Genomic DNA, 27,476 nt, shown 5'->3' with positions numbered 1-27,476 from the left:
CTCAACTCTCAATCATAGTTTTTTTTTTTTTTTTTTTTCTACAGAAAAAACCACTAAAGTCATCAATGTAAAGCTGTCAACTGTACAGTTATTTGAGCATCACAATTGCGAATATGACGAGTACCCAGCTACAATCATCACCGAGTACGGGGGATTGTTTTTTACGCAACCTAGGAAACAGCATATTTAATTTTTTTTTCTTTTATTTTCATTCACATAAGACCTAAATACTTCCAAGTCATCCACAAATTTCATAGATTAATATTTTGATTAAAAAAATAAGAGTAAATAAAATTTATTTTTATATGTTCTTCAAAGGTTTTTTTTTTTTTTAAATTCACTGTTTTTTAAATAAAAAATATCAATAATACAATTTTTTTTTATATACAACCATTATTTAAAATATATTTTTAATATTTTGATATTTAGTTAGTGTCATGATTTTATTTATTTTTATTATAAACATTATATAAAAGATTTTTTTTTTGGAGTTAGCAAGCACAGCTTGTTCATCATAATTTCTATTTGAATGGAATAAAATTAAAATTTTATAACTAAATGATCACCAATATAAAATATTAAGATAATAATTATAAATTATGGTTTTGATTTTTTTTACTTTAAATATTTATAATCTTGATGTTTATATAATTATAATTATTAAGGAAAACAAATCCTCTTCATTCTTGATAAATAAACATATTTTTTTTTTCAAAGAAGCTACAAAAGAAAAGAGAAACTAGAAGTGGAAAATGAAAATTATTTTTTATTCCTAGACAAATCCTAAAATTCCCTGCCAACCCTTCACCAAACCTTCCAAAATAAAGTTAGGAGATTCATTAAAATACACCGTATCAATTTGTCCTTACCTAACTCAATTCCAAATTTACATTTCCATTCGTAACATTTTATGAAATAAAGCAATCAATCATAACATTTTATGACAAATAATTCTTAGAATCATGATGTGACATTATAGCTTAGAATTTCAAAGTCATTAAATCATACAAGAAATCATTTCAAACTTTTAAAAAACATATGGTTTTTTTTTAAAATATTTTTTATTTATAAATATATTAAAAAAATTATTTTTTTATTTTTAAAAAACTATTTCTAATATCAATATATTAAAATAATCCGAAAACATAAAAAAAATATTAAATTTAAATAAAAAAATAAAAAAAAAATTAATTTTTTTTAAGTACAAAAATAAATAATAAATATCTTATTGTACCTGGAAAAAAAAAAAAGGATTATCCTAAAAAAACCCCTTTAGAAAATCTAATCATAAATCTTACACGTTACGATCTAGACTACTTCCCATCTACTTGAACATGCTATTAACTTGTGCTGCTCCTCGCCCTTCTCACCACCCTTTTCTTTACTCGAGCATGTCTTCTTCAACCTTCAAGATTACTGAAGCAAGTCAGAATTTTATAATCATGTGACTTATTTTGATGTCTCACTCACGAAACTCTGATTCCGGTTATAATTTCCTTGTTGGAGAGCATATTATATACTACATGTTTGCATGTAAGTATCTTCGTTTTAATCATCTTTTTGAATCAGAACTTGAGCGGTGAGGAAAAAAAACAAATAATTCTAGTTTTTTTTATAGTTTAAAAGATTTGAAGTTGCTATTTGGTGTTTTTTAGTTATTAAAAACCTTAATTAGTATTTAGAGTCTAAATAAAAAGACTAATTATGTATAAAAAAAAATAATATCACCCTTAACACGTCCTACCTAAGATAAGTTGTATTGTTTATTTATTTTATTATTACTAAGTCTCTGATGGTTTTTTTTTTTTTAATCATTTATCTGTTTATTAGTTAAAATAAATCCATCATCACAGTAAGGAGAACTATAACTTTGTAATCAATCTTAACTATTTCAAAACAAAAACATATTTTTTTGGATTTGTTTTTTTTTTAATATCATAATATGTCTTACGTATTCATAATCCTTGATATTAAAAATAAACAAATTAATTTTTTGATGTTTTTAAAATTTAGACCAAGTCCCCATGTCTTCAAGAAACTTGTTATTAAATCTATGATATGTGCAAAATAATTTTTTTTAAATTTTTTTTGTTGGTATGCTAAATTATGCAATATTTTTTTCCTTTTGTGTTTTTTATTTTTTATTTATTAAAAATACAAACATGATTTTTGTTTGGAGTAATTTGGCTATATGCAATTTGAAAACATAAATATATTTTTTTAAATAATAAGTTTGTTTTTTGATGTTTTCATGGAGACTATGGATGGCAATTAAGGAATTGCTGCTTACATAGTTGACTCTAATGATGGAGATTATAGACTTAATTGGTCAAGGAAGGCAATTAAGGAATTGTTGATTACATAGTCGGTTCAAATAATGGGGCTAAGTAGATGGTAACCAAGTGAATTTGATGGTATGTTTATGTTCTAGAGTTAAAAACAAATCTTTTATTTTTCACGTATACGACAATAAAAAGTCTATTCTTTTTCTTATATTAAAAAATTGCATTAATAGTAAAGAACAGTAAGAAGATGAAAGAAAGGAAAAATCATTTAGTACGTGATGCAATCCAATAATAATGCAATGACGAGAGCTTGGAATTGAAAATTTTATTTATTATGTGATCTCAAAATTTTAATTAAAATACATATAAATTGGTTCAAAATATTTATATTAATAAAAAAAAACTATGAAATTATTGATGAGCACATTATAAAAAAATATCTAAATTTGAGTTAAGAGAAATGTTTATATCTAAGTTTTAAATGGTGTTTCATTATATTTTTAATTTTTTTATTTAGAATTAATTTTTTTATATATTTTTAAATTATTTTAATATACTATTATTAAAAAATAAAAAATATTATTTTAATGTATTAAAAAAAACATTATAAAAAAAAAACCATTTTCACACTCCAATCATGAAGGTCTAAGCTAGCGTACGTTTGTGGGTTGGTAACGAGGTAGCTACTATTAACAAGGAAAAGCTAATAAATAAATAAATATTGTTGAAAAACAAACAAGGCCCGACCAAAGCGGTACGGTTTGCATTTAAACTTTTTTTGAAGCAACTATGATATCCTCGTGTTTTGCACCCTAACTATTTTATTTTCTTAAAAAAAGAATTATGAGTCTAAAGCAAAATAATAAATTCATTAAACAAATAAGTTGAGAAATATACCCTTGTTTACAGTTCTACCAAATTTCACAATATAATGGACGGAGGGGGAGCTTGATTCATTCGTTTCAAGGAAAAAACAACACGCTAAATTCAGGAAATGGACAACGAAGAGGCAATTCTTCGTTGCACTCTTATTTTTTCCAATAATAATCTGCACTCATATGCTACTAATTTTATTTTCATTCAATTACGGGGAAAACGAAGAGGCAATTCTTGTACCAAGATGATAATACCATGGGAATACCAAGTTCTAATTAGGCAGAGAGCTTATCAAGGTCCCTCAAGCAAAGACAAGGGCCAATAATCACAATAATCAACCAGAAAACAAGAATGGTGGTGATCTCTTATGGCTTCCAGAGAATGGTCGTGTCTGCAATCATGGAGGTGACAACATAAGGATCCATATTGGAAGCAGGCCTTCTGTCTTCGAAGTAACCTTTCCCAGCTTTCTCTGTATCCCTGCCAACTCTAACTGAAGCTCCACGATTCGCCACACCCTATTCAACGAAGGTAACAGAGCGATTGAGTACTTGAATTTTGAAAGATGAGTGCTGCAAATAACCCACAATGAAGAAAAATTCTTACCCAAGAGAAGGTGTTGATGTCAGCTGTTTCATGGCGACCAGTCAGACGACGCTCATTGCCTTCTCCGTAAGCAGCAATGTGTTCCTTGTGCTTCAATTTAAGATTTCCAATGGCCTTCTTGATAACATCAAACCCTCCATCACTCCTCATGGACTTGGTACTGAAATTAACACGGCAATCTTTTATTAGATACTCTATTGAAATGTGAGGAAAAAAGTAGCAGAAAAAGTCCTTCGCTTTGGTTTGTTTTTCACTGCAGTGCCAAGGTAATATTCACAACCACTTACCTGTAGTTTGTGTGGGCACCAGCTCCATTCCAGTCTCCCTGGCAAGACAAGGCACTCAACAAAGTTAAGAAGACGTGCAAATGCTTAGCAATAAGATGCTTAATCCTCTACTTTTGCATCAGAAAAGAAAAAAGATTTCAGATACAAAATCTAACCGCGATAGGTTTTGGGTCAAAGGAAACGACCACTCCAGCAATCTCTGTGATCCTCTGTTGTCATAAAACCACACAGCATCAGTAACAGCATGTTTGGTTAAAACTTCATATTTATTACAGAATGGTGCAGATCGTTGAGAAGAAAGCTCAAAGTACCTCAAGAATGTAACGGGCAACCCACAACTCATCTCCAGCTGAGATGCCAACAGAGGGGCCAACTTGGAATTCCCACTGTTTAAGCAAGAAATTTCATGTGTTCAGAAAAACAGACAGGAGTACAAATAATGTAAGTCAGCTTGGACAGCTAAAAAGAATCAAGTAAAATCTGTATTTACTTGGCCAGGCATCACTTCCCCGTTGATACCAGAAATGTTGATTCCAGCATAAAGGCATGCCTTGTAGTGGGAGTCAACAACATCACGGCCAAAAGCCTTATCAGCACCAGCACCACAGTAGTAAGGACCCTGATATAACAAGCAAATAATTCAATTCATATTAATTGAAGACAAATCCCTTGAGATTAAGAAATTAGGATATGGTGTTTCGTACGAATTAAGGAAAAAAAAAGGTTAAATAATGGTTAATAAAATAGATTTAAAGGAAAAGTAAATCGAGCTAAAAAAAGAAAGAAAGAAATTGATACCTGAGGTCCAGGATAACCACCAACAGGCCACCCAATTGGCCATTTTAAATCTTTTTGCAACAAGGTGTACTCTTGCTCTATACCATACCTAAATGTTTATATTAAATTATTTCAAAATAATTAAAACAGAATCCACAAAACCTTTAAAAATGAAGAATATTCTTAATTAAATAAGAAAAGGAGAATATCTGAAAATAACTTTAGTAAATAAAGACAGATAGAGAGATACCAGGGCTCCTCAGCAACAACATCTGGATGGCTGAAAATTTTTGCTGCATTGTATCTCTTATTAGTTGGGATTGGCTCTCCTGCTGGAGTGTAAGCATCACACATCACCTATATATATTTGAAGTCATCAAAAGAATTAATTTCTTAGAAACTCCATTAATGAATGAATCGGACAAATTGACTAGAATAAGTGAAAGGGACTTACTAGGATGTTGTTGCCCCTCCTAAACGGGTCCTTGAATATTGCTTGTGGGCTATTTTCATGACATCACAACAAAAGTAAATCCATGCACCAGAAGGACAAGTGCCATTAAAGCACAAGGGGGAGGGGGAAAGGGGGAGAGAGGGAGAGGGAGAGAGAGAGAGAGAGAGTACTATAAGATGACTTCACTGTCTTCTCCGGGAGCTTGGCCGGTGCTTGAACCGTCATAGTTCCACTTTGGAAGCTTATGAGGATCACTCACTACTCCATTAAGTGTCTGTTTCATGTAAATCAACAAACTTTCACAAGAAAACAACTAAAAGGATCGTAATAGAAACATGAACAGATAAAATATTGGTTACCCTGGCTTTGCTTCTAAGATCCATACCAGATCCACCGATCCTGCAACATAAGTGACATATCAAGATCAAAACTTTGAAAAAACCTCAAAACACAGAGCACCCATTAAAGAGGGTGATATAAACACTTGAGGGATCAAGTTCTTAGATTAAGCAAAACGAAAAGGTGCCCTGTAATGATAGAAATGAAAGAATCCAAAAGAAAGAGCAAAATGAAAACTTTTAGATGCAGTCATAAAGAGAAAGAGAAAAACAGAGGACTTGGAAATAACACTGTTTGCAAAACATTGAAGTACAACAAGAGATCAAAACTCATTGGATTAATTAGGAGACGCAAAAACAAGAGTTCCATAATCAACTAAAGAATTTCAGCAATCCCCAACAAAGGAGAAAGAAGGCAAACGCAGAAAGAGGGGACAACAGAGGACTGAGAAAAGATATCATATGCAGTAAAAGGAAATGGATAAAAGACAGAGAAGAGAGACTGTAAAAAGAGAGAAAGTGGAACTGATTGATACCATATGTATTCTGCAATGATCTTCTCAGTAGTATCAGAGAGGTTCAAGTTGATGAGATCAGACAAGAGAGACATGTTTGCAGCAAGAAGAAGGATAAACAAAGAGCTCGACGGTGAAGGCGTTTTACTATGAATCTAGAGAGAGACTGCTCTGTATAGGGAGGCTCGCAGGTACAGCTGAAGAAGATGCAATCTTATTTATAGAAAGGATTTTTGTGTTGGAAAAAAAAAAAAAAAAAACAAATTCTGATTGGTATTTGAAACTATAAGATAGTTTTTTTTTTTCTTTATAAAATATTTATTGATTTATTTTTTCTTATTTTCCCGTTTCTTTAAGTCCGTTATTTAAAAAATTAATTTGTACTCCTTTTATTTTAATAATGGCAACATATCTTCAAGCCATTGTAAGTCCCTGTATATGAAGAGAGCTTATAGAGAATTTAGATAAGTAATTATAAATTTAAATAATTTAATGACATGAGCTTGTAATTTCAAGAATTCTATGATAATTAAGAAGATTTGGTACAAAAAATTTGATGTTTAAAAAACAATTTAGATTAATACATGATAAAAAATATCATTGTAGCAGTTGCATCACGCTAAAAAAAAAAAAAAAAAACACAACTTGACTACTAAGAATTTGTTTGTTTGCATTATCATACCATGTTTTTTAAAAAAATATATATTTTTTATTGTAAATATTATTTTAATATATTTTTAAATAAAAAATAATTTAAAAAATAACTATTATCAAAACCTAACACTACAAAAAAAAAAAAAATTTATCAATCAATTAACTTTCAAAACAATATTGCAAGTTAGGTGAAGAAGATATCATTTCAGCTATCTCTAAAGAAAAAAAAAACTTATTTTTTTTAGTATTAACAAATTTATCTGAGATTTTGATATTCTTCTAGAGTAATTGGAAATTTGAGTATTGAAAAAAAAAAACGAAATTAATTAAAATAATATTAAAACTTAATTATTGAAAAAAAAACGTAAGAATTGGTGTGGTGGTGGTTAGGTCAAATTGTAAACGGTAGGTAATGACTGAAATGGGTTAGTCTTACTGACACCAACCTTAATGCATCCATTTTTGTTTTATTACTAGTATTTTTTAAAATGTAAATTAAAAGTCAATGAAAACAAGATAAAGATATTTATAATAAAAAACATACATTTTACTATATTTATTGAGTTTATTTATTTAAATAAATAAAAGATAAATTTATATATTAAAAATATATAATTTAGAAGATAAACACAAATAAAACTAACTAAATAAATTCACGTCATAAAAAATATTATGCAAGGCCGAATACATCAATAATATAATTTTAAAAATAAATATTTTTTATTTAAAAAAATAAACTTCATTTATATATATAAAAATATAGATGAATTGGAATAATATCTTAAAAAATAAAATAGAAATAGAACAACTAAAAAAAACTTATATTAAAAAAGATATGCAAAAAACATAACTTAAGTCATGAGACTTGGACAAACCCATAAAATACTTGATGATAATCAAAAAACCAATACTAAAAAAAAAAAACTTATGGAGAACAATAAGATTGTACGAAGCTAAATTCCCAACAAATTAAATGTTAAAAGATGAAATTAGAAAAAAAAAAAAAACAACTACACAAAAGGATCGAAAAAAATAAAGGTGAAAAAAAACATTAATTAGAGGATAAAATTTTTAAAATGGAGGGTTTAATTGAATTGAAGAATAACTTTAATAAAAAAAAATCAAAAGAATGAGGATTAAATTGAAAATAAAAATAAAAATTTTGACTGAATAATGAAATTAAAATAAAAAGATCTTCAACAAAAGTGCTAAGGATAAAATTAGAAATTTTTAAAAAATAAGGACCGAAATGAAAAATCAAGCATATGAGAAAATTGCAATTGAATGACAAAATTGAAAAGAATAAAAATTTCTATAAATAGAAAAATGAACGAAATAATAAATTAATAGAATGAGGATTGAAATTGAAAAGTAAGAAACAAAGAGAACAATGGTGTACCTTATTTATCAAGTGAGAAAAAAGAAGAAGAAAAAATCAAACAACCATCGGTGATAATCTGACCACCCTCAATTGTCACGCGCCACTCTAAATAAAAGAAAGCACGATGGGGCATCTAAGGGAACGACGGAAGGCCAATTATGTTCATCGGGTGGCGTCACACGTGCCACTTGAATAATGCAGACATCGCCTATGCACTCAGACAAATTGAGTACACTCTAACAACTTTAAGCATTAAAAAATATGAAAAGTATCAAAATATTCTCCAGGACCGTGACACACAAAATACTCATATAAAAGTATAAAAATACTCTTATAAAAAAATATCCTTAAATGCTAAGCTTATGTTTTGCCTCTTTCAAGGTTAAAGATGTAATTACACTTTATATTAAAATTTAAAAACCACAAAACACTTTTATCTAGCATCACAATAATATTTTGACTCTAGGAGCAAATATATATTTTTACTGTTAAAAAGCTTATGCAAAGTTAAGAAAGTTTTTGGTAAACATTTCTATATTTTGTTGATTTTGAATGTAAAATAATAGTTTAACTATGAAAAAAATAAAAATGATATTAATACCTCCAGGCTTATTTTTTTTTTTGGATCAAATGAAATAAATATAATTTTATGTAACTCAAGATATATTTTACTATAGATTGGATTACGTTAAAATAATGCCATAAAGGTTTTTTAGGTAATACTTCTCTATGATCTCTTTTATATATATACATGATTATAAATCTTTGTATTCATTAAAAACATGTTAAATATTTGACTTGATATAATAAATGTTTTCTATCATAATAATTCTATCATAATAAAAAAAATGAGAGTGGCAAAATAAACATTTTTTTTAATAGAAATTTATTGATGTTGTTGTTGTTTTTGTTATTATTATGAAAATTCAAATTAAAAAATAAAGTCAGCCATTGAAAAAAAACTAACAATGCACATTCGAAGAAGCTTTCATGAACATAAATTAATTTTTTTATTACTATATATATTCAAACTTTTTTCTTGTAACTCTTTTCTACAAGTCAACCCAAATTTAGCAAAAACCAATTTCTCACCAATAAAGATGGTTACGGTTTGAGTGTATTGGAAGACTTTGTGGTTGTGTAAGACCACTCAATTTCTCTTCTCTTATATATATTTTTTTTTAATACAAACCACTCAAATTTGATCATCACTGTTTATCCATTTTTTTAGTCCTCAAATGCATAATCTTATCCCTGTTCTTCCGAATAAGTGGCTGCTTGTAGACTTTATTACCTCAGCCACAGTATAGGCCTTGCCTGTTACTGCTCTAAATCTTATCTTTTTAATCAAAAGCAACGTATCAAGACGAAAAGTAGACCATAGTTTTTAGATGCGGTCCAATTTAAAGCTTGAGTTTTTACCGGGTTATTAAATTATCTGAATTATTTTTTTTAAAAAAATTTAAACGACATCAATTTAGTAAAAAAACAAAAATCAACAGGTTGTAATTGGGTTTGTAGCTGGGTCTTGTTGAGTCAACTAAGTCAACTAGCCAGGTCACATCGGGTTTTTTTTTCCTGTTTTTTTTTCAATTTGATCCAGTTTCAGCCCCATATTAGCCGGATCCTGAGTCGACCCGTCAAGCCAGGTTTTAAAACTATAAGATAAACTCTGCCTCCTGAGTAGTAATTTTTTTTAAAATGACTTGGAACTTAACAAAGTAGCAATGGAGCTCAGAAAATATAGAGGAAAAAAAAATAATGCATTTATGCTGATTTTGTTCATTTTCCACATATGCTTATAAATATCACATATTTTTTTCTCTGTCTAGTAGATTTTAGAATCAAATAGAGAGAATTTGTATTCTTATGAACCCTTTAATTTCCTATAAACTGCGTTATAACACAATTTGTACCCCTACATTTTTCAGAAGAAAGTATCTTCACATAGTAAGAAAAAAAAACAATCATTTTTAGAGCAAAATCTTCAAAAAAAAAAAAAAAAAAAGGTTCAAATAAAATACAATTTAGGTTACAATCGAGCAATAAGTTAATTTATAGTTGGTCTGGAAATAATGTGTGAATACAATTAAGGGTTAAATTAAATATAAATTGAAAAACAGAAGTTGAAATTGGTCACAACCAAAGTAATTGAAAGATCAAGGATCAAAATGAAAAAAGATAACAAAGTTTGAAAAGTACAATTCATTCAATTAGGGGTTTATTTGAAGAGAAAAATAGAATTTAGGGTAAAATTGGCCAAAATAACACAAAGGGACAAGGACCAAAATAAAAAATGGCAAAAGTTGAGAACCAAATCAAAGTAAATTAAGTGGTCTAATTGAAAGAAATTCAAAGTTAAAAGTCCAATTGGGTTTCAAATTATAATCTTCATGAAAATACTTTGAAATTTATATATTGATGATTTCATTTCAATAATTGAACTTGAATGAATACAATCATTAAAATTTGTAGCCTAATCCTAAGACAAGAAAAATGAATTACAAAAAAATGGTTATGAAGTGAATTTGCAAAGTTCTTGACAACGATCATGTTAATGTTTGTGAACCTTATATAGGCGAGTAGAGGTGTTCAAAATAACCGATTAACTGAGAAAACCTTAAAAAAATTAACCGAAAAAACTGAACAGAAATGAAAAACCGATTAAACTGATTGTCAAAACCATAAATTTTAACAGGTCCGGTTCGGTTTCGGTTTTGAACTAGAAACCGGCACAAACCAAACCGGACCCACTAAAAGCCAAAAGTTACACAAATCTTTGCGGTATAAATACTTAAAATGTAACCTAACCTTAAAAGTTAATATAACCTTTTTGCCTCTCACAACAAGCCGCCGCCTGCCCCAAAAAAATTCTCAATCTTTCTCTCAATTAATTCCCAAATCTTCCTTCCCAGTTTCCCAATCTTCCTTTCCAGTGAGTGGGTTGTTGAACGAGCTTTCAATGCGAAGGTCACAGTTTTCAACATTACATACACATCCAACAATGATCTTCAATGAAAACAGAGTAAAGAAAATAGGAGTTAATAATTGTTTGTCTCCCTTACTTCTGTATATTTATAAGCCTCTGTAACTTGAAAATTTATAGTAGCTTGTACTTGCTATATACACTCCATAAGAGAAGAACAAAGCTACAACAATATCTTTGCGCATCTTTGTCACTTGTATCCTTTTCTTGTTCTTATCTTTCCTCCCTTTTCATTCTTGGCTGTCTTTCTTTTGGTAACTATTCGTGGTAATGGTTGAGATCGATGGGACTTATGACTGTGGAAACCATGGCTGTAAAATCTATCTTCTTTTTGTGTCTGTGTTTTCTTCTTGTCATATGAAAAATCTAGATGATGGGATTAGGTTTCTCGTTTTTTTGGCCAAAAAAATCGGATTTAACTGAACCGGACTGGTTCGGTTTTAATCGGTTTTCGGTTTGGTTCGGTTAATATTTCTCAAAATTAATATAATTTGGTTCAGTTGGTTTTTTAAGTCTAAACCGAACTGAACCGAACTGTGAACACCCCTATGGACGAGTAGTAAAATTAGCTCTGGGATAATTTTATGATAATGATAGTGACATGTTTATCTAAAAAATATATATAAATTATGACAATGAGTGTGCATCTCCTCAACTAAGGACAATGCTATTTGAACAACATGGATAAATTGATTGGAAATATTTTATAACAATCATATAGTTGGAATGATGACATGAAGAACTCTATCATAAGATGAAATCAGTATAGCCAACAATTTTTTTATGATTAAAATCGAGCAACAGTTAAAGGAACCAATTTTTCTAAAATCAAAGCAAACTAGAAGGATACATGAAATTATCATTCTCCAAGTAGTAATTGATGGTGTCAACTCTTTAAAAAGAATGAATAAGGAGAAGGATCTGGGGGTAAATTGTATATAAAGTCAAGTATATGATGATGATGATGATAAACACAATGCAATAAGATCCCAAGTTGTGGGGTGGGGGGGACAAACACTCTAATCAATAATAAAAGGTGAAAAGTCTCTTAAAACAACAACTAGGAAGAATCATAGACAAAAGCAAATTGTCATTTTTCAAGTAGTATAAAAATGAATAGATAATGTATACCAGTAAACTTGAGTAGAACAATGAAAATTAAGTAACTGGAGGACACGAGATAGAAGCAGTGAACTTAAATTGATTAATGGAGAAATTAGATAAAAGAGGATATATATCTTTAAAATGTAAGCATTTATTTATTATTGTGCAATGCTCTTATGATATTCATGTGTGAACCCAACAAGGTTTATTGTAATTTTGAACACAACAAGGCTCTAGCAAATTTGAGCCTAGCTAGATTTTAATAAATTTCAGTCTAACAAGACTTTGGTAGGGTTCATTGTAATTTTAAGTCCAACAAGGCTCTATCAAACTTGAGTCCAGTAAGGTTCATTGTAATTTTTTTTTAGCATAGTAAGACTTAACAAATTTAAGCTTGACAGTTTCCTTGCCATTTGTTTAAGTCAAACTTAGCTCGATTTTAATAAGGTAGGTCACCTATTGATTTGATCAATTTCAAATATTTCACAAGAAGGGTTGCCTATCAATTTAAGCAATTTCAAGATTTATAAGGTAGGTCGCCTCTCGATTTGACTAGTTTAAAATTTAAAAGATGGGTTACCTTTTAATTTGATCATTTCAGGAAAAAAAAATTGGTCGCCTCCCAATTTAAACCTTTAAGAAATGAGATTGATCAGCTTTAAGTTTGACAAAAATTCAAAATTCTGCAACAAAGTCACCTATTAAGTATGCTGATTTTTAAAGTTTGTTGAAAAAATATATCATTTTTTCTTTACAAGTTTACTACATAAATAGTATGAAAAACAATTTTCATAATACTTTGTTATGTAAGAATTGTAAAAAGAGAACAATTATAATACTCCAATTCCTCTTTTCAAAAAGAATATCATCAAAATCATTTTCAGAAAAAATCAATTTAAAAAAAAGAAATTTTAGGAAAAAAACAATCACTTTCAAAGAAATATCTTTGAAGGAAAAAAAAAGGTTTTAAAAGAGGTGCAATTTGGATCATAATAAAGCATAATTTAATTTGCAGCTAGTTAAAAAATAATATGGGAATGCAATTAAAAGTTTAGTTGAAGATAATTTTTTTAAAAAAATTGAAATTGGTCACAATCGAAGAAGGATTAAAATGGAAAATATTACAAAGTTTGGAGTCCAATTCATTTAATTAGGGTCTAATTGAAGAGAGAAAATGGAATAAAAGGTAAAATTGGCCAAAAATGGCATAAATTAGACAATCAAGGACCAAAATAAAAAAGTAACCAAAGTTATGGACCAAATCAAAATGAATAAAGAGTCTAAGTCAAAGAAATTCAAAGTTAAAAATCCAATTAGAATTCAAATTGAGAATCTTTTAAACCATCTACGGTTTTTGCAATTTAAGCTACTTAACTTAGTATTAGGTGTTAATTTAGGGTGCGTATAATTTCAATGTTACTTGTTTTCTTGGCTTATTTTGTTAATGTTTGTGCTAAGTATCTTTGATTATGATAAGTGTGAATATTATTTGCTATATGCATGTTTTTTTTTTTTTTGTACTAAATGATGCATGAATGAATATTTTGAGGTTTGGATTCCTTTATTCTAGGGTTTAATTTGTTTAACTAGGTTTTTCGATTAAAATATTAGTTTGATTTAGTGTTTTTAGGTTAACCTTAACTGTTATTAAAATTAATTTTTTTTAAAAATCAAATTTTCTTTTTGAACTTGATCATTAAGAACAATTCCAGCATTGTTCTTGTGCATACAAGCTCAGGAAGCAAACATGCTTCGAAAGAGGTTCTTGGTGCTCCAAATGTCTGAGCATGGTTAAAGACAACAAAGCAGCACAAGAGGTCCGTGCCCTGAAAAGAGTTCTCCGGTATGCTTTCAAATGATTCTGCTCGAGCATGCTATGGAACCAAGCACGTGGAGGTTGCACATGAAGAATACATGGCTATACAAAGCTTCTTCTTCCCTCTTTTCAGAAGAAAAAGAGAATCCTGACAAAATCGACGAAAGGAAACAGAAGAGATCCAAGTGAATGGAAAAGAAAAAACAAAGGATGAATTTCATTTTCACGTTTCAGGAGAGCAAATGGCGCTGCATTCTGCCATTGCTGCAGTCCTTCAATTTCCTCTGCCGGATTTTGAGGATATTGACGTGCAATAAAACGAGTTCCCGTCCTCAAGTTTAAGATTTTATTGTATCTTGTTCAACCAATTCGATAATGGTTAGGGCCTCAGACTACTGACAAGCTATGTTCTCTACTGAAATGGTTTATTCTCTTTTTCTGAAATTTCCCAACTTAATTTTATATCCTGTTAACATGCTAGGGTCATTCTTGGTTTCGAGGTAAAGAAGAAACCGGTATTTGTCTGATAATAATGAAGCATAAGAAGCTCCGATGACCCAAGCAATAACAGGTTTAAACGAGGACCAGACCTGTGAATATAAACGGTGGCAACGACATCGGATATGGGCTCTCATTAATTAATGAGAAATAAAAGAATATGGAACCAAAAATGGAGCACATAACACTAATATTCTAAAACCCTTGCTTGGAACAATAAATACAATCTGATAGTGTTGTAATCAACAGATTGTTGTCAACCTCGGTAACAGTGGAATCAATTCTATGACAAAATCATGCTGATTTGTTAAATCTAAGACAAAAATATAACTGGAAATAATCACAAGAGATTTCCATAAACTATCAGCATCCACCAGCCCCTCTCACTAAAAGTCTTCCTTGGCCTGGATCTGAAGAGTATTTGATGGATGAAAGCCACGCGAAAAATCTGATGCAGTCCAGTAAGGCCGTTGAGGTAAAAGAAAAGAGGGATCGGCCTGACGCACAGCACTCAATCATTGATTCATCAGCACCGATGCTGCGATCCTCTTCAAGGATTCACATGCCTTGAGCAGATCAGAATCTGAATGAGCGGCAGATACAAACAATCTGATTCCCACAGGCAAACGACATTTATCAAGTGTTGATCTCTTTGTGGTTACAACAAATACAGAGTCTTCCTTCAATGCCTGAAAAATTCACAACGGTGGAGACACATGATGAGAGCAAGATGGAAAAACCTAACTGTAATTATAATGGAACCATATAACTCATTCATTCCTTACCCGATCAGCGATAGCTTCAAGGAGTTTAAGGTCATCTTTAGTAGAACCTGTGGACTTTTCTAGTTTGAGAAAAACAATAGGCGATTTAGGATTGCTGGTTATAGAGAGACCCTGTATGTTGGACAATCCTGCAATCACCAAATTAAATTTATAAATTGGAAAATTTGTGCAAAACTGATAACATATAACGTAAGACAAAAAATGTTATTCTGACAACATGATCTCTAGCTCCAAACAAAACCTAACATTCTTGAACCAAACACCAGCATTAGACAATTTCTCAAAACAGAACCTGATTGGTTCTCCAGGTGGCCTATATGCTGCCTAGATTGTAAGCACGAGCTTCTAACTTTTACTTCCAAAAAATTTCATATTACAAATGATTTATATTCATCATAAAGAAATATGCGGCAATTATACAAGTCTACACTGGACAATACCTCTAACTCAACCATAGGAAAAGCAAGTGAAGTTGCAATAAATAAGCAGGACCAAAATATATAATCAGTTTTTCTCAAACTCCAAGTTCAGCCTGATCATGACCAAGAGTGCTCCAACTAATCACATTCTTACACCAACTCATAGTATTATGATGAATTGGGATATGATATTTGGTCTCTGTATCAGTGGTTGAAGTAATTGACATGTTACATGAGGACTGACTCGGATGGCTCAATTTTTCCTGAGAAAAATATTCTGAGGCCAGAATAGACTACTAGAAAGTGAATACAAAGACAAAGGTGCTGTTGCCATTTGTCCAACAAAGAAAGAAAGAATAGTAACACATCAATTAACACAAAAGGAAGACATAAGAATGACAGCAGTGTAATGCAATCAGAATCAACCTTTCCACAAGATGGCAATGTTTTCTTTCAATTTTTCTATTAGAGCAGGATTATCCTCCAGAACATCGATAGCAGTAATTGCAGCGCTTGCAAGATATGGTGGAAGAGAAGCAGAAAACACATATCCAGAACTGCTAAGTCGCTGTCAGAGATCAACAAATAATAAACATTAACACTTTAGAATTGGAAGAGTAATAATTATAATTACCACTACTACTCACTAATACAATGATACTATAGAAGCTGACAATTAATCCAAATTCAATAAAATGATCAAGTTATCAGACACATATTTCCTTACTTGATGATCAACGACTCTGGAACTTCCAGTGCAGAATCCTCCTTCAGTGGCTAATGCATGGCCCATATCTGCAGTAACAATATCTATCTTCTCAATCTGCAAGACCACACAACTATAGATCAGAGAGTTTGAGCCAGTAACAATGAAGAAATGAATCTTTAAAACATACCGGCACCCCATGGTATTCAGTAAGACCTCTCCCAGACCTGCCAAGCACACCAAATGAGTTGCTCTCATCCAACAAAACACGGAAGAGATATTTCTCCTTCAATCTGATGATCTCATTTAAAGGGGCTATTTGGCCAGAGTTCTACAGATTCAGAACAAAAGAATTAATATCCCAGTCAAGCAAGTTCAATTTTCATTAGAAGTATGAGGAAAATAATTCAGTGGTAGAGCAAATAGATAACTACTTGTAACCTCAAGAAATAAATGCAGTTACTAAATTAAAACTTTCAAAGCATAATCATTTTTCAAGAAACTAAATGCATCAGCAATCGAGTCCACTGAATAAAAAAAAGTCAGAAGAGGGAGGAAAACACTGCATTCTCCCATATGGTCTATACTAGCATTGTCAGCTTCAAAACACAGACTCCCAGAAGAAAAGAAAAAGAAAAAGCAAAACCATGCAATCCTCTTTCTTGCTCAATGAAAATGAAGAACAAAGTGAAAGGAACTCCCAGGCTCTGCAATTCATGTTTAAGCGTCAGAGTTATATCTACAAAGTAGCTGCAATATCATGATATGGGATTCCAATGATCCACAACCATCCAACTCTTCCTCGTACAGGAGAGAGACCTGTACAGTAAATCTACTGCTTCTTGACATGGTGAGGCAGATATTAGAAATTAAGGCTCAATCTGAACTATAATTAATGCCGCCCCGCCAAAACCAAGTATTTGATCAGGGTGGTTTAATTCAATATATCGTAGGCACGTATCACTATGCGCAACATAAAAAATGTTTGGTATGATATACCCAGTAATGATTTATAATGTTCCACCATCATTCACTAGAAAATTCAATTCAGCCATTCTGGCGAGGACATTTCCACCTTTCTTAATAGTGATCATGAATATGTTCTGAGTAGCTAAAACAGAGAGTCATGCTATCCCATTTTCATCCATGCATATTATGATGATGCTGACATCTCAGTAGAACAGGAAGAGCACTTGTAGCATAACAATCAGAACAAAAAAGTAAATATCGAGATTCAAAACACAATGGCTGTCACTGGGTTGAGTAAAATCAAGAAATCCAAAAACATGATTTGGTTTTCTTGTGATGATCAAAGGCAATAATCTTTTGGTGCAGGCATTTACAAGTTTTTCTTTAAGTTTTGCTTAACAAATATGTGTATTTGATATGCATGCAGAGCAGAGCAAGATACCTGGTACACAGCTTCAACTACAATATAGCGTCGCAACTCCTTGGCCCGCTTGTTCTCCATTGTAATTTTCTCCAAAGCATTTCGTAGAGATTCCATGTCATTGTGCTTGAAATACACAATAGTGCTTCTGGAAAGATACAGGCCATTCTGTATTCCCCAATGGACTCCCTCATCCCTAATGGAAAATAATATAAGTACAACTTTTATATAGCCATATTTATACTTCCAATGAACAATTTTAACAGAAGGTTTCACTAATGAACCAAAAATTGTAAAATACTGGGATAACTATGCCACAAATAACTACTGCAATCAGATACATGCATATTACAAATCAAAGAAAAATACACAATCAGGGATGAGAAGACTGAGATATTGTTGGGTCATCTATTAGACAAGCATCACTGGTCAAAATCATTTAGCATAGCTTAATAAATTCTTAAAGTTATAAGAACTCAAAGCAATTACCAATTATGTTTATAATCATTTAATATGATAATCAAACCAACATCACTAACATTTCAAGGGAACGGACTAGATGAAAAGAATGAACTTGAGAAAATATGAAAGATTTTCATGGAGTTCACTTACTTGTGTTAACCAGCTGATTTCTACGATGCAGCCACATGGGTAAAACAAATCTTAACAGTTAAGACTAACATACTTACACAACAATTATGTCTCCTTTTTTGCAAAAACATGGAATTGTACTGAACATAGTGGAAAGTCCGTATGAATAGATAATTGAATCTGGAGTTCCCAGAAACTTGGCTATTCTGGTCTCACAATCAAGGTGGACATCTAAGAAAAAGAAAACTTGTCAGAAGGCAAACATTTAAGATAAAAAAGGAAATAATCTTCAACCTGTTTTGTTTAAATTGAGTCTCACCAATTGTTCCATAGAACCCACGAGGACCACAGGAACCAACACCATATTTTTCCAAGGCCGAGGTACTTGAATCCTGAGTTTTTTTTTAAAAAAAACTTGGTTATACATTTTCTAATTTGTGGAAAATATAATCATAAATGGTAAGAAAAAGTGGAACAAATTTTCTCACAATTTGTTTCTCGTGCCCTGTTAGACCAAGATAATTAGCTGAAGCAAAGTTTACAACATCTTTGCCACTGATTATGGTATGTGGCCCAGCAGCACTGCAATAAAAAGTAGCTCATGAAATTACTGTAGAAAACGATTCAGATATCTTCAGAGCAAAGTCATAGTTGGAGCATCAAAGTAGCAACTTCTTCGAGGGGATGCAAGAGGCCATTAATTCAATAACTGACAATAATTGTTTTTCAATACAGCAGAGGGAGGGTATGATAATACATGAAAACACGGATACTTTTGACAAGAATCAAACAAAGGTGTAGAGACAGGAGAAGTATGCTCACCTTTCCAATACTGGTGGCTCATATCGCATCTCCTCTGTAATAGGAGGAATAAGGGATTCAGGAACCCATTCATCACATAGCTCGTCTATTTCCTACAAAAAACACACACTTTTCAGTAATATTATGTTGGCACAGCTTCACACTTCAAAATGGATTCTCAAAACTATAATTTATATATCCAACAAGCTAAACCAGTAAAAAGCACAATTTCATCTGGAAAGCAATATGATGTCACAATAAATCTTAGAATCAGTCTTAAGGAAAAATAAAATAAAATAACGTGGAAGCACTACATGTAGCAGTTTAAAAGGATACATAGAACATGGAAGTCCCTTTGCGCTATCAAGCAATATGCAAGGATATTGAGGACATATATTGACGAATTGATATCTAATAACAGTTTTGTATTCCCGTGTTAGAAGCAGAGCCAAAAAACTTCAGCATATAAAGGTACATGGAACTCTTTTCCATAAAACTTGGACAAAAGCTCAAAATCTGATATTTCAACCTAATGCATTTGCATGTGGCTCCACAAGAAGGAGAAAAGAAACAAAAACATAGCTAACTCTCATGTACAAACATTCCACATGTATTCATCTATCTTTATGTATATGTATGATTTATCATCCTGACAAGATACAAAACTACTAAACAACACAAGGCACATAATGAAAGAAGGCAATTTCTTTCAACTAAGGTACAATAAGAGACAAAAACAAAAGCCACACTAACCTTCTTTGTTAAGGGCCGCTTAGGATGCTTATAACTTTTCTGGGAAAGAAGAAACAGAATGACCACTAAAAGAAGAACCTCCACAAAAAGATGCCCTTTTACAAAGAACAAAAGCCAATATAAACATAAGTTAATTAAAAAATTACGAGGTACAATGACACAGTCAAACTACCAGCATCCACCAGTTTTGGAAGAGATAAAAATCTACCTCCAATATGAACACCAAAAACAACAGCTCTCGCAGATGGAAAATCCAAAGCCGATGTCACCCTCTCCAAAGTGCTATCCAGTAATTGCAAAACATTTGAAGCCATTGTATCCATTGTATGAAATTTCAGATCGCACAAGCTTTTCAACAATAAGTCAAACACAATTCTGATGATTACTCGTACAAAACAACCATGCAATGCAAGTTGTGGATAGCTGTTATGCCCTGTTGGTTTCTCTGGAAACACATCAAGGCACAGAAGCAAACAAAAAAACAGAAAGCAGAATTCAGAAATACCCAATTGAAAAGAATCAAACTTTTTCAAATTAAGGCTTCAAAAAGATCAAATCTTTAGATCATTTAAATTGTGGGTTTTATTCCATAGATATCAATAAAAAAGAAAGGAAAGAAGCGGAGAGAACAGAAGTCTTTTCTCGATCTGTTCTAATTATGATTCTGTATTTCACTTACCTTGATAGATTGAGGTTGTAACGAGAAGACAAGATGAAAGTGAATTTTGAGCTTCTTTGGGCAGTATTGAAGTCCTATCTTCCTTTTTTTTTTTTTTTTTTTTGTGGTGTACACTGTACAGTTTCTATTTTGAATGGGGATTTTGAGATTGAAGAGTCAACTTTGGATGCCTATAGTCATCGATCATACCACACGAAATATCCACGAACCCACCCATCAATCACAATTGAATAATAATAATAATTTTAAGGTTGAAAATAAAAATAAACAATGAGCATAACATTGTTTTCTTCAAAATAATATATTGTATTATAATTACTTCCACCCTGTTTTTGAAAACATCACACTTGACAAAAATAGTTTATAAATTAGCACATTAAAAAAAAAATAAAAAATAGCTCAACTTAAAAAATTGTATTATTCCCGGTAGTGTAATTTAATTGATTGTTGTAATAGTAATATCAAAATTTCAAAGATTACACTATTAAAAAAGTATTTTAATGTAAACCCCAAACCATTCACTTCTCGGCAACAAAATCATAAAATTCAAAAAGATTATTTTAAAAGTATTTTTTATTTAAAAATATATTAAAATAATATTTTTTAAAATTTAATTTTTAATATCAATACATTAAAATAAAAAATAATAAAAAATAATTTAAGACAAAAAAACAAAAAAATATTCAATTTTTTCTAAAAATATTTTTAAAACAAAAATACAAACAAGCTCTAAGTTTTTTTTTAATATTGGGTTACATAATATTTTTTATTTAAAAATATATTAAAATTATAAAAAACATTACAAAATATTAATTTAATATTATTTTAAAACAAATAAATTTCTAAAAAAAATCCAAAAAGGCTTCTAGTTTTATTTTATTTTATCTGGGCTAATGAGAGAGACAGTTCCTCCATTAACAGGACAGGATCACCATAGCCTTATAACATGCTTCACATCTTATTTTTCTGAATTCACATGTAGCCGGACCAGGCCCAGGACCATTACCAGGCCCATTTACAGAGCGAGATGCCCATTAAGTAACCAGCAAGGAAACTCCTCCATCGGTCCATCCATCGAATTTGAATGCGGTGGATGGAGTATTCCCCAAGCTCACACGTGCGAGTATTGAACCGCCGCAGGCTACACGATCCTCAAGCATCTATAAAAGCCAATCACAGATATTTGATTAAACGGGTGGCTCGAGTCAGTTTCCTCTATCTACACAAATTGAATCCATTTCTCTCTCTCTCTCTCTCTCTCTCTCTCAAAGAATCGATCAAACCTTCCATCATCTGCGATTACAATCTCTCCCTATTTCCCAAATTTCTTCCGTTGAAATCAGTTCTTTAATTTTGATTTCCCCCCTAAATTCACCTAGGGTTTATCCGTTTAATTTCTTCTTTTTAAAGGGAAATTTAAGAAGTTAGGGTTTATTTGGTGGTGGTGGATACAGGCAGTAGTAGTGGAGGAGGGGGGTTGTTGTTGATATCAGAGAATATGAGCTTCCAGCCCAGAAATGACGGGGGAGATAATAGTAATGGTAGCAGGTCCAGATTCCCGACCCGACAAACGTGGGTTCCCAGAGGATCTAATCCTTCTCTTCCGCCGACTGGGGATGTAAACCCAAACCCACCTTCGAGTTTCGGCTCTAGAAACAATGGAAATGGTGGGCATTCTAGCCATGGGACTGGAGTAGCTGATTATAGGTATAAGGGTGGTGTGAATGCACCTAGAGGTGGTCAAACTCAAATGGGTCGGGGGAAGGAGAGGGGGGTGGAGACTCGGGAAGTGAAGGACCCGAATTTGCCGCAACTTGCGCAAGAAATTCAGGAGAAGCTTGTGAAGAGTATGGTTGAGTGTATGATTTGTTATGATATGGTTCGGAGGTCTGCGCCTATTTGGTCTTGTTCGAGTTGTTTCTCGATTTTTCACTTGAATTGTATCAAGAAATGGGCTCGTGCGCCGACGTCTGTTGATTTGATTGCGGAGAAGAATCAAGGTTTTAATTGGCGGTGTCCGGGATGTCAATCTGTGCAGCTTACGTCGTTGAAGGATATTCGGTATGTTTGCTTTTGTGGGAAGAGGACGGATCCGCCTTCGGATTTGTATTTGACTCCGCATTCATGTGGGGAACCGTGTGGAAAACAGCTTGAGAAGGAGGTTCCTGGTGCTGATGGGAGTAGGGAGGGTCTTTGTCCGCACAATTGTGTCTTGCAGTGTCACCCTGGGCCATGTCCTCCTTGTAAGGCCTTTGCTCCACCAAGTCTGTGTCCTTGTGGGAAGAAAAGAATCACAACAAGATGTGCTGATCGGAAGTCCGTTCTTACCTGTGGGCAACGATGTGATAAGCTTCTGGAATGTTGGCGTCATCGATGTGAGCATATTTGCCATGTTGGTCCCTGCAATCCTTGTCAGGTATTGGTTAATGCTTCATGTTTCTGCAAGAAGAACACGGAGGCTGTTCTATGTGGGGATATGGCAGTGAAGGGAGAAGTGAAAGCTGAAGATGGTGTTTTTTCTTGCAACTCAGCATGTGGAAAGGTTCTGGGTTGTGGAAATCATATTTGTGGTGAAACTTGTCATCCAGGTGATTGCGGGGATTGTGAGTTTATGCCTGGTAGGGTCAAGTCATGCTATTGTGGAAAAACAAGTTTGCAGGAGGAAAGAAATAGTTGTTTGGATCCAATTCCAACGTGTGCACAAGTATGTGGCAAATCCCTTCCTTGCGGGATGCACCAATGTAAAGAGGCGTGCCATTCAGGGGATTGTGCTCCTTGTTTGGTTTCTGTCACCCAAAAATGCCGCTGCGGATCAACCTCCCGAACTGTGGAGTGTTACAAAACTACTTCAGAGAATGAAAAATTCCTGTGTGATAAGCCTTGTGGTCGAAAGAAGAACTGTGGAAGGCATAGGTGCAGCGAGCGATGCTGCCCTCTTTCCAACTCGAACAATCAGTTCTCTGGGGATTGGGATCCACATTTTTGTCAAATGGCTTGCGGGAAGAAGTTAAGGTGTGGACAGCACTCTTGTGAATCACTGTGTCACAGTGGCCATTGTCCTCCTTGTCTTGAAACAATTTTCACTGATTTGACATGTGCATGTGGGGGAACTTCCATCCCTCCTCCATTGCCGTGCGGCACGCCTTCTCCTTCATGTCAGCTCCCATGCTCAGTTCCTCAGCCATGTGGCCATCCAGCTTCTCATAGCTGCCACTTTGGAGACTGTCCACCTTGTTCGGTGCCTGTAGCTAAAGAGTGTGTTGGTGGGCATGTGATTCTGGGGAACATACCCTGCGGGTCAAGGGATATCAGATGCAACAAACTCTGTGGGAAGACCAGGCAATGTGGTTTGCATGCATGTGGAAGAACTTGTCATTCACCGCCTTGTGATACCTCACCTGGAACTGAAACTGGCTCAAGAGCTTCTTGTGGGCAGACATGCGGTGCCCCTAGGAGAGATTGCCGGCATACTTGCACTGCACTTTGTCATCCTTATGCTCCTTGTCCTGATGTCAGATGTGAGTTCCCTGTCACAATTACTTGCTCTTGTGGCAGGATGACAGCATCTGTTCCTTGTGATGCTGGAGGGAGCAATGGTGGTTATAATGATACTATTTTAGAAGCTTCCATTCTCCACAAGTTGCCAGCACCTCTTCAACCAGTGGAATCATCTGGAAAGAAGATTCCTCTTGGCCAGAGAAAGTTTATGTGTGATGATGATTGTGCCAAGTTGGAGCGGAAAAGGGTTCTTGCAGATGCTTTTGATATCAACCCTCCAAATTTGGAAGCTCTTCATTTTGGTGAGAATTCTTCCGTGATAGAGTTGATCGGTGATCTGTACAGGCGCGATCCAAAATGGGTGCTTGCTGTGGAGGAGAGGTGCAAATATTTGGTTCTTAGCAAGAGCAGAGGAACCACAAGTGGTCTTAAGATTCATGTTTTCTGCCCTATGCTGAAGGATAAAAGAGATGCAGTTAGGCTAATTGCTGAGAGGTGGAAGCTTGCAATTTATTCTTCTGGTTGGGAGCCAAAGCGTTTTATTGTAATCCATGCTACACCAAAATCCAAAACCCCATCTCGTGTGATTGGCATTAAGGGTTCGACAACTTTAAGTGCCTCCCATCCACCAGTTTTTGATGCTCTCGTAGACATGGATCCCAGGCTTGTTGTTTCTTTTCTAGATTTGCCGAGGGAGGCGGATATAAGCTCACTGGTCCTTAGGTTTGGTGGGGAATGCGAACTAGTTTGGTTGAATGATAAGAATGCCCTGGCCGTATTCAATGATCCTGCTCGAGCAGCAACCGCTATGAGGAGGTTGGATCATGGATCAGTATATTATGGAGCTGCGGTGGTTCCTCAAAATAGCGGTGCATCCATGGGATCACCAGCTACCAATGCCTGGGGAACGGCAGGCACTGCAAAGGAAGGGACGATCACAGGTCTGAAGGGAACTTCGTGGAAGAAAGCTGTAGTGCAGGAGTCTGGTTGGAGGGAAGATTCATGGGGTGATGAAGAGTGGTCTGGTGGTGGTTCTGCAGATGTTCAGGCTTCTGCATGGAAAGGGAAAGAACATCCAATCTCCACTTCAATTAACCGATGGAGTGTACTGGACTCCGATAAGGCTGTCAGTTCATCTGCTGCCCCTGTCAGGATCGAGGATCCTGCAAAACGAGTTGCAGAAATTCTTTCCAGTTCAGGTTTGGAATCAAATGTAAGCACTTCGAATATATCAGTGCAAACTGCAATGCAACCTGGAGGGGTTTCAAGTGAAGAAGATTTATCTGAGGTGGTGGATGACTGGGAGAAGGCCTATGATTGAGAACATGCGCGTGGAGTCATCTGATTTTTTGAACATGCTTCCAGGGTATCTTTTGGTCTATACCTATTTCACTTTAAACATTTTGGCGTTTGCAGGAGTATTTTACCCGTTATTTTTTTGAATAGCTATATCATCCACCCCTATCGATACTTGATGGTGGGTGTTTCTTCTTCTTCTTCTTCTTCTTTCCGGCTCTCTACTTGAAATCCCATTAATTTCGGCGGAGACTGGAGAGAGCATACATCTCTGCTGTATGGGAGAATACTTGTTGCTGTAGAACTTTTTCTAAGAATCTAGGAAAAAAACATCGCTGCCTCGTCAGCGGGATATGTTGATATATTTTTGAGAAAGACATTCTATGTGTACAGAGAAAAACTGAGATTTCGCTACTTTTGATTCCAATGAAATATCTGCTCTATTTTGGCAAGACAGGTGTTTCTTCGTTTTCTTTTAAATGATTTGATTTGGTTAGTCTGGTCCGGTTTGTTTGCCTATGTTCAAGAACATGCAATTTTTTTATTTTATTTTCATGCTGTCCCATTGTTGATCTTTGGCATGCTTGTGTCAATCTGTTAAGTTCCCTATGTTGTACAGGGATTAAAAGTTTTTGTTAAGAAACAGGAGTTACTGCTGTTTAGATGTCTCTCTAGCCAGAGAGATTTATCTTCTGGTTTATTGGCAAATACGATGAAGAAGGTCACAGCCCCCTCTGGTTCTATCCCTACTGTTTTTGCGTGCTTGGAACGTCCTGCTTGCTCCCTTTTTCAAATGGAATACTGATATCGCAACAGCTATGCAGAGTTCTCATGGTGATACAGTGTCCCCATTCTATTGAGGTCTGTTTTCTTTTAACTTTATTGTTTATGAACCATTTTGTGTGGAGATAAAATGTATCCCGTTTAATTGTATTGGGATTCTGAACAAGAGGCATCTTCTAAGTTTTGTTTCCAAACGAGATAATTTAATTCTTATTCTTCATATAGATTAGCTGATTATCTGCTCATTATTTCCATTTGGCATCTATTCTGTGCATGTTGAGTGACAAGTGATGATGTTGCTGCATTTTAACTGAACTGCAATCCGTCAGCATGTTAAAAGAAGTCAGTCGAAAGTCGTGTAAATTGCTGTAATGATCGATTATCTAATTCTACTTGAAGCAATCGAGCCTTGTTAAAACAACTAGAATATATATGTTCTTCACTATCTCGAGATCAACAGAAAGCAATTGGTTCAACTGAACTGTATTGAGTTTCCAATTGTTTAGAGGTCCGAAGGCACTCTAAAATGAGCATGAGATTTTGTTACTAGTACAATTTCCTCCTGCTAAAATCCCATTTGAAATAAAAATGCTGGTACTTGGAACCAACAGGAGGAAGCTAGGAAACTCAGTCTCTTGCAGGAACCGAATACTTTCCATGCATCTTATGCAATTTCTCAACTAGCTCTACCCAAGTATTGACAGGAAGAGATGTGCCCTAGCCTTTCACATACCTTAATTAGCTGTTCCTTCGAGTAGCCAGTATAAACTTCTAATGCTTTGCTCCAATTAGACTTCTGGTGTAAGGTGCATGGTGCAACATGCACTGCTTGATTGTGTCGTAATGCATTAGATGAAAAACTACTAAGCTATTATCAACGAATGCATAAAAAAAAAAACTCATCTCAAAGGATTTGTTTTTCAAATCATGTGGGATTTTTACATCACATTTTAGCAATATTTTTCAGAAAATCATATTCCTTTCTTTGGTAATCATATATAATCTATTAAAATTAGTTAAAAAAATTATTTTTTTAATTAACATTTTATCTCAATTCAATAATTTGAGTATTCGCATGCATGCCAAAAATCATCAGTTATTTTTATAAATATTTCTAGGGAATTGGCTCAATTTATCAATATATTTTTTATCCAATCTCTAATATGATTACAAATCTTGTCATAACTCGTTTGACCTC

At 33.4% G+C, this 27,476-nt stretch overlaps 3 protein-coding genes across 3 annotated transcripts; 1 reads left to right on the top strand and 2 right to left on the bottom strand.

Annotated features, from left to right (window-relative positions):
* Nucleotides 1-3,135: 3,135 nt before the first annotated feature.
* On the bottom strand, nucleotides 3,136-6,342 carry LOC118044297 (glutamine synthetase nodule isozyme). Its single transcript, XM_035052541.2, has 12 exons — nucleotides 6,160-6,342; nucleotides 5,645-5,684; nucleotides 5,456-5,559; nucleotides 5,286-5,334; nucleotides 5,082-5,188; nucleotides 4,853-4,940; nucleotides 4,545-4,673; nucleotides 4,366-4,440; nucleotides 4,210-4,263; nucleotides 4,055-4,092; nucleotides 3,768-3,927; nucleotides 3,136-3,679 (listed from the first exon to the last, which is right to left on the bottom strand). Exons 1-12 carry the CDS (start codon nucleotides 6,231-6,233, stop codon nucleotides 3,527-3,529), a joined length of 1,071 nt encoding a protein of 356 aa, XP_034908432.1. The 5' UTR covers nucleotides 6,234-6,342; the 3' UTR covers nucleotides 3,136-3,526.
* Nucleotides 6,343-14,750: 8,408 nt separating this feature from the next.
* LOC118044300 (long chain base biosynthesis protein 1) lies at nucleotides 14,751-20,853 on the bottom strand. Its single transcript, XM_035052542.2, has 13 exons — nucleotides 20,702-20,853; nucleotides 20,231-20,467; nucleotides 20,023-20,117; nucleotides 19,291-19,382; nucleotides 18,957-19,050; nucleotides 18,788-18,860; nucleotides 18,567-18,699; nucleotides 17,899-18,073; nucleotides 16,678-16,818; nucleotides 16,509-16,604; nucleotides 16,208-16,349; nucleotides 15,363-15,490; nucleotides 14,751-15,266 (listed from the first exon to the last, which is right to left on the bottom strand). The coding sequence occupies exons 2-13, from the start codon at nucleotides 20,343-20,345 to the stop codon at nucleotides 15,093-15,095; spliced, it is 1,458 nt and encodes a 485-aa protein (XP_034908433.1). The 5' UTR covers nucleotides 20,346-20,467; nucleotides 20,702-20,853; the 3' UTR covers nucleotides 14,751-15,092.
* Nucleotides 20,854-21,897: 1,044 nt separating this feature from the next.
* On the top strand, nucleotides 21,898-25,947 carry LOC118044301 (NF-X1-type zinc finger protein NFXL1). The gene has a single exon (XM_035052543.2). It carries the CDS (start codon nucleotides 22,200-22,202, stop codon nucleotides 25,518-25,520), a length of 3,321 nt encoding a protein of 1,106 aa, XP_034908434.1. The 5' UTR covers nucleotides 21,898-22,199; the 3' UTR covers nucleotides 25,521-25,947.
* Nucleotides 25,948-27,476: the final 1,529 nt, after the last annotated feature.

Source organism: Populus alba, chromosome 12 (assembly GCF_005239225.2).
Source record: "Populus alba chromosome 12, ASM523922v2, whole genome shotgun sequence".
Classification (NCBI taxonomy): Eukaryota; Viridiplantae; Streptophyta; class Magnoliopsida; order Malpighiales; family Salicaceae; genus Populus; species Populus alba.
Note: the sequence above shows the minus strand (reverse complement) of the source record. Positions and strands in the feature narration are given on the sequence as shown.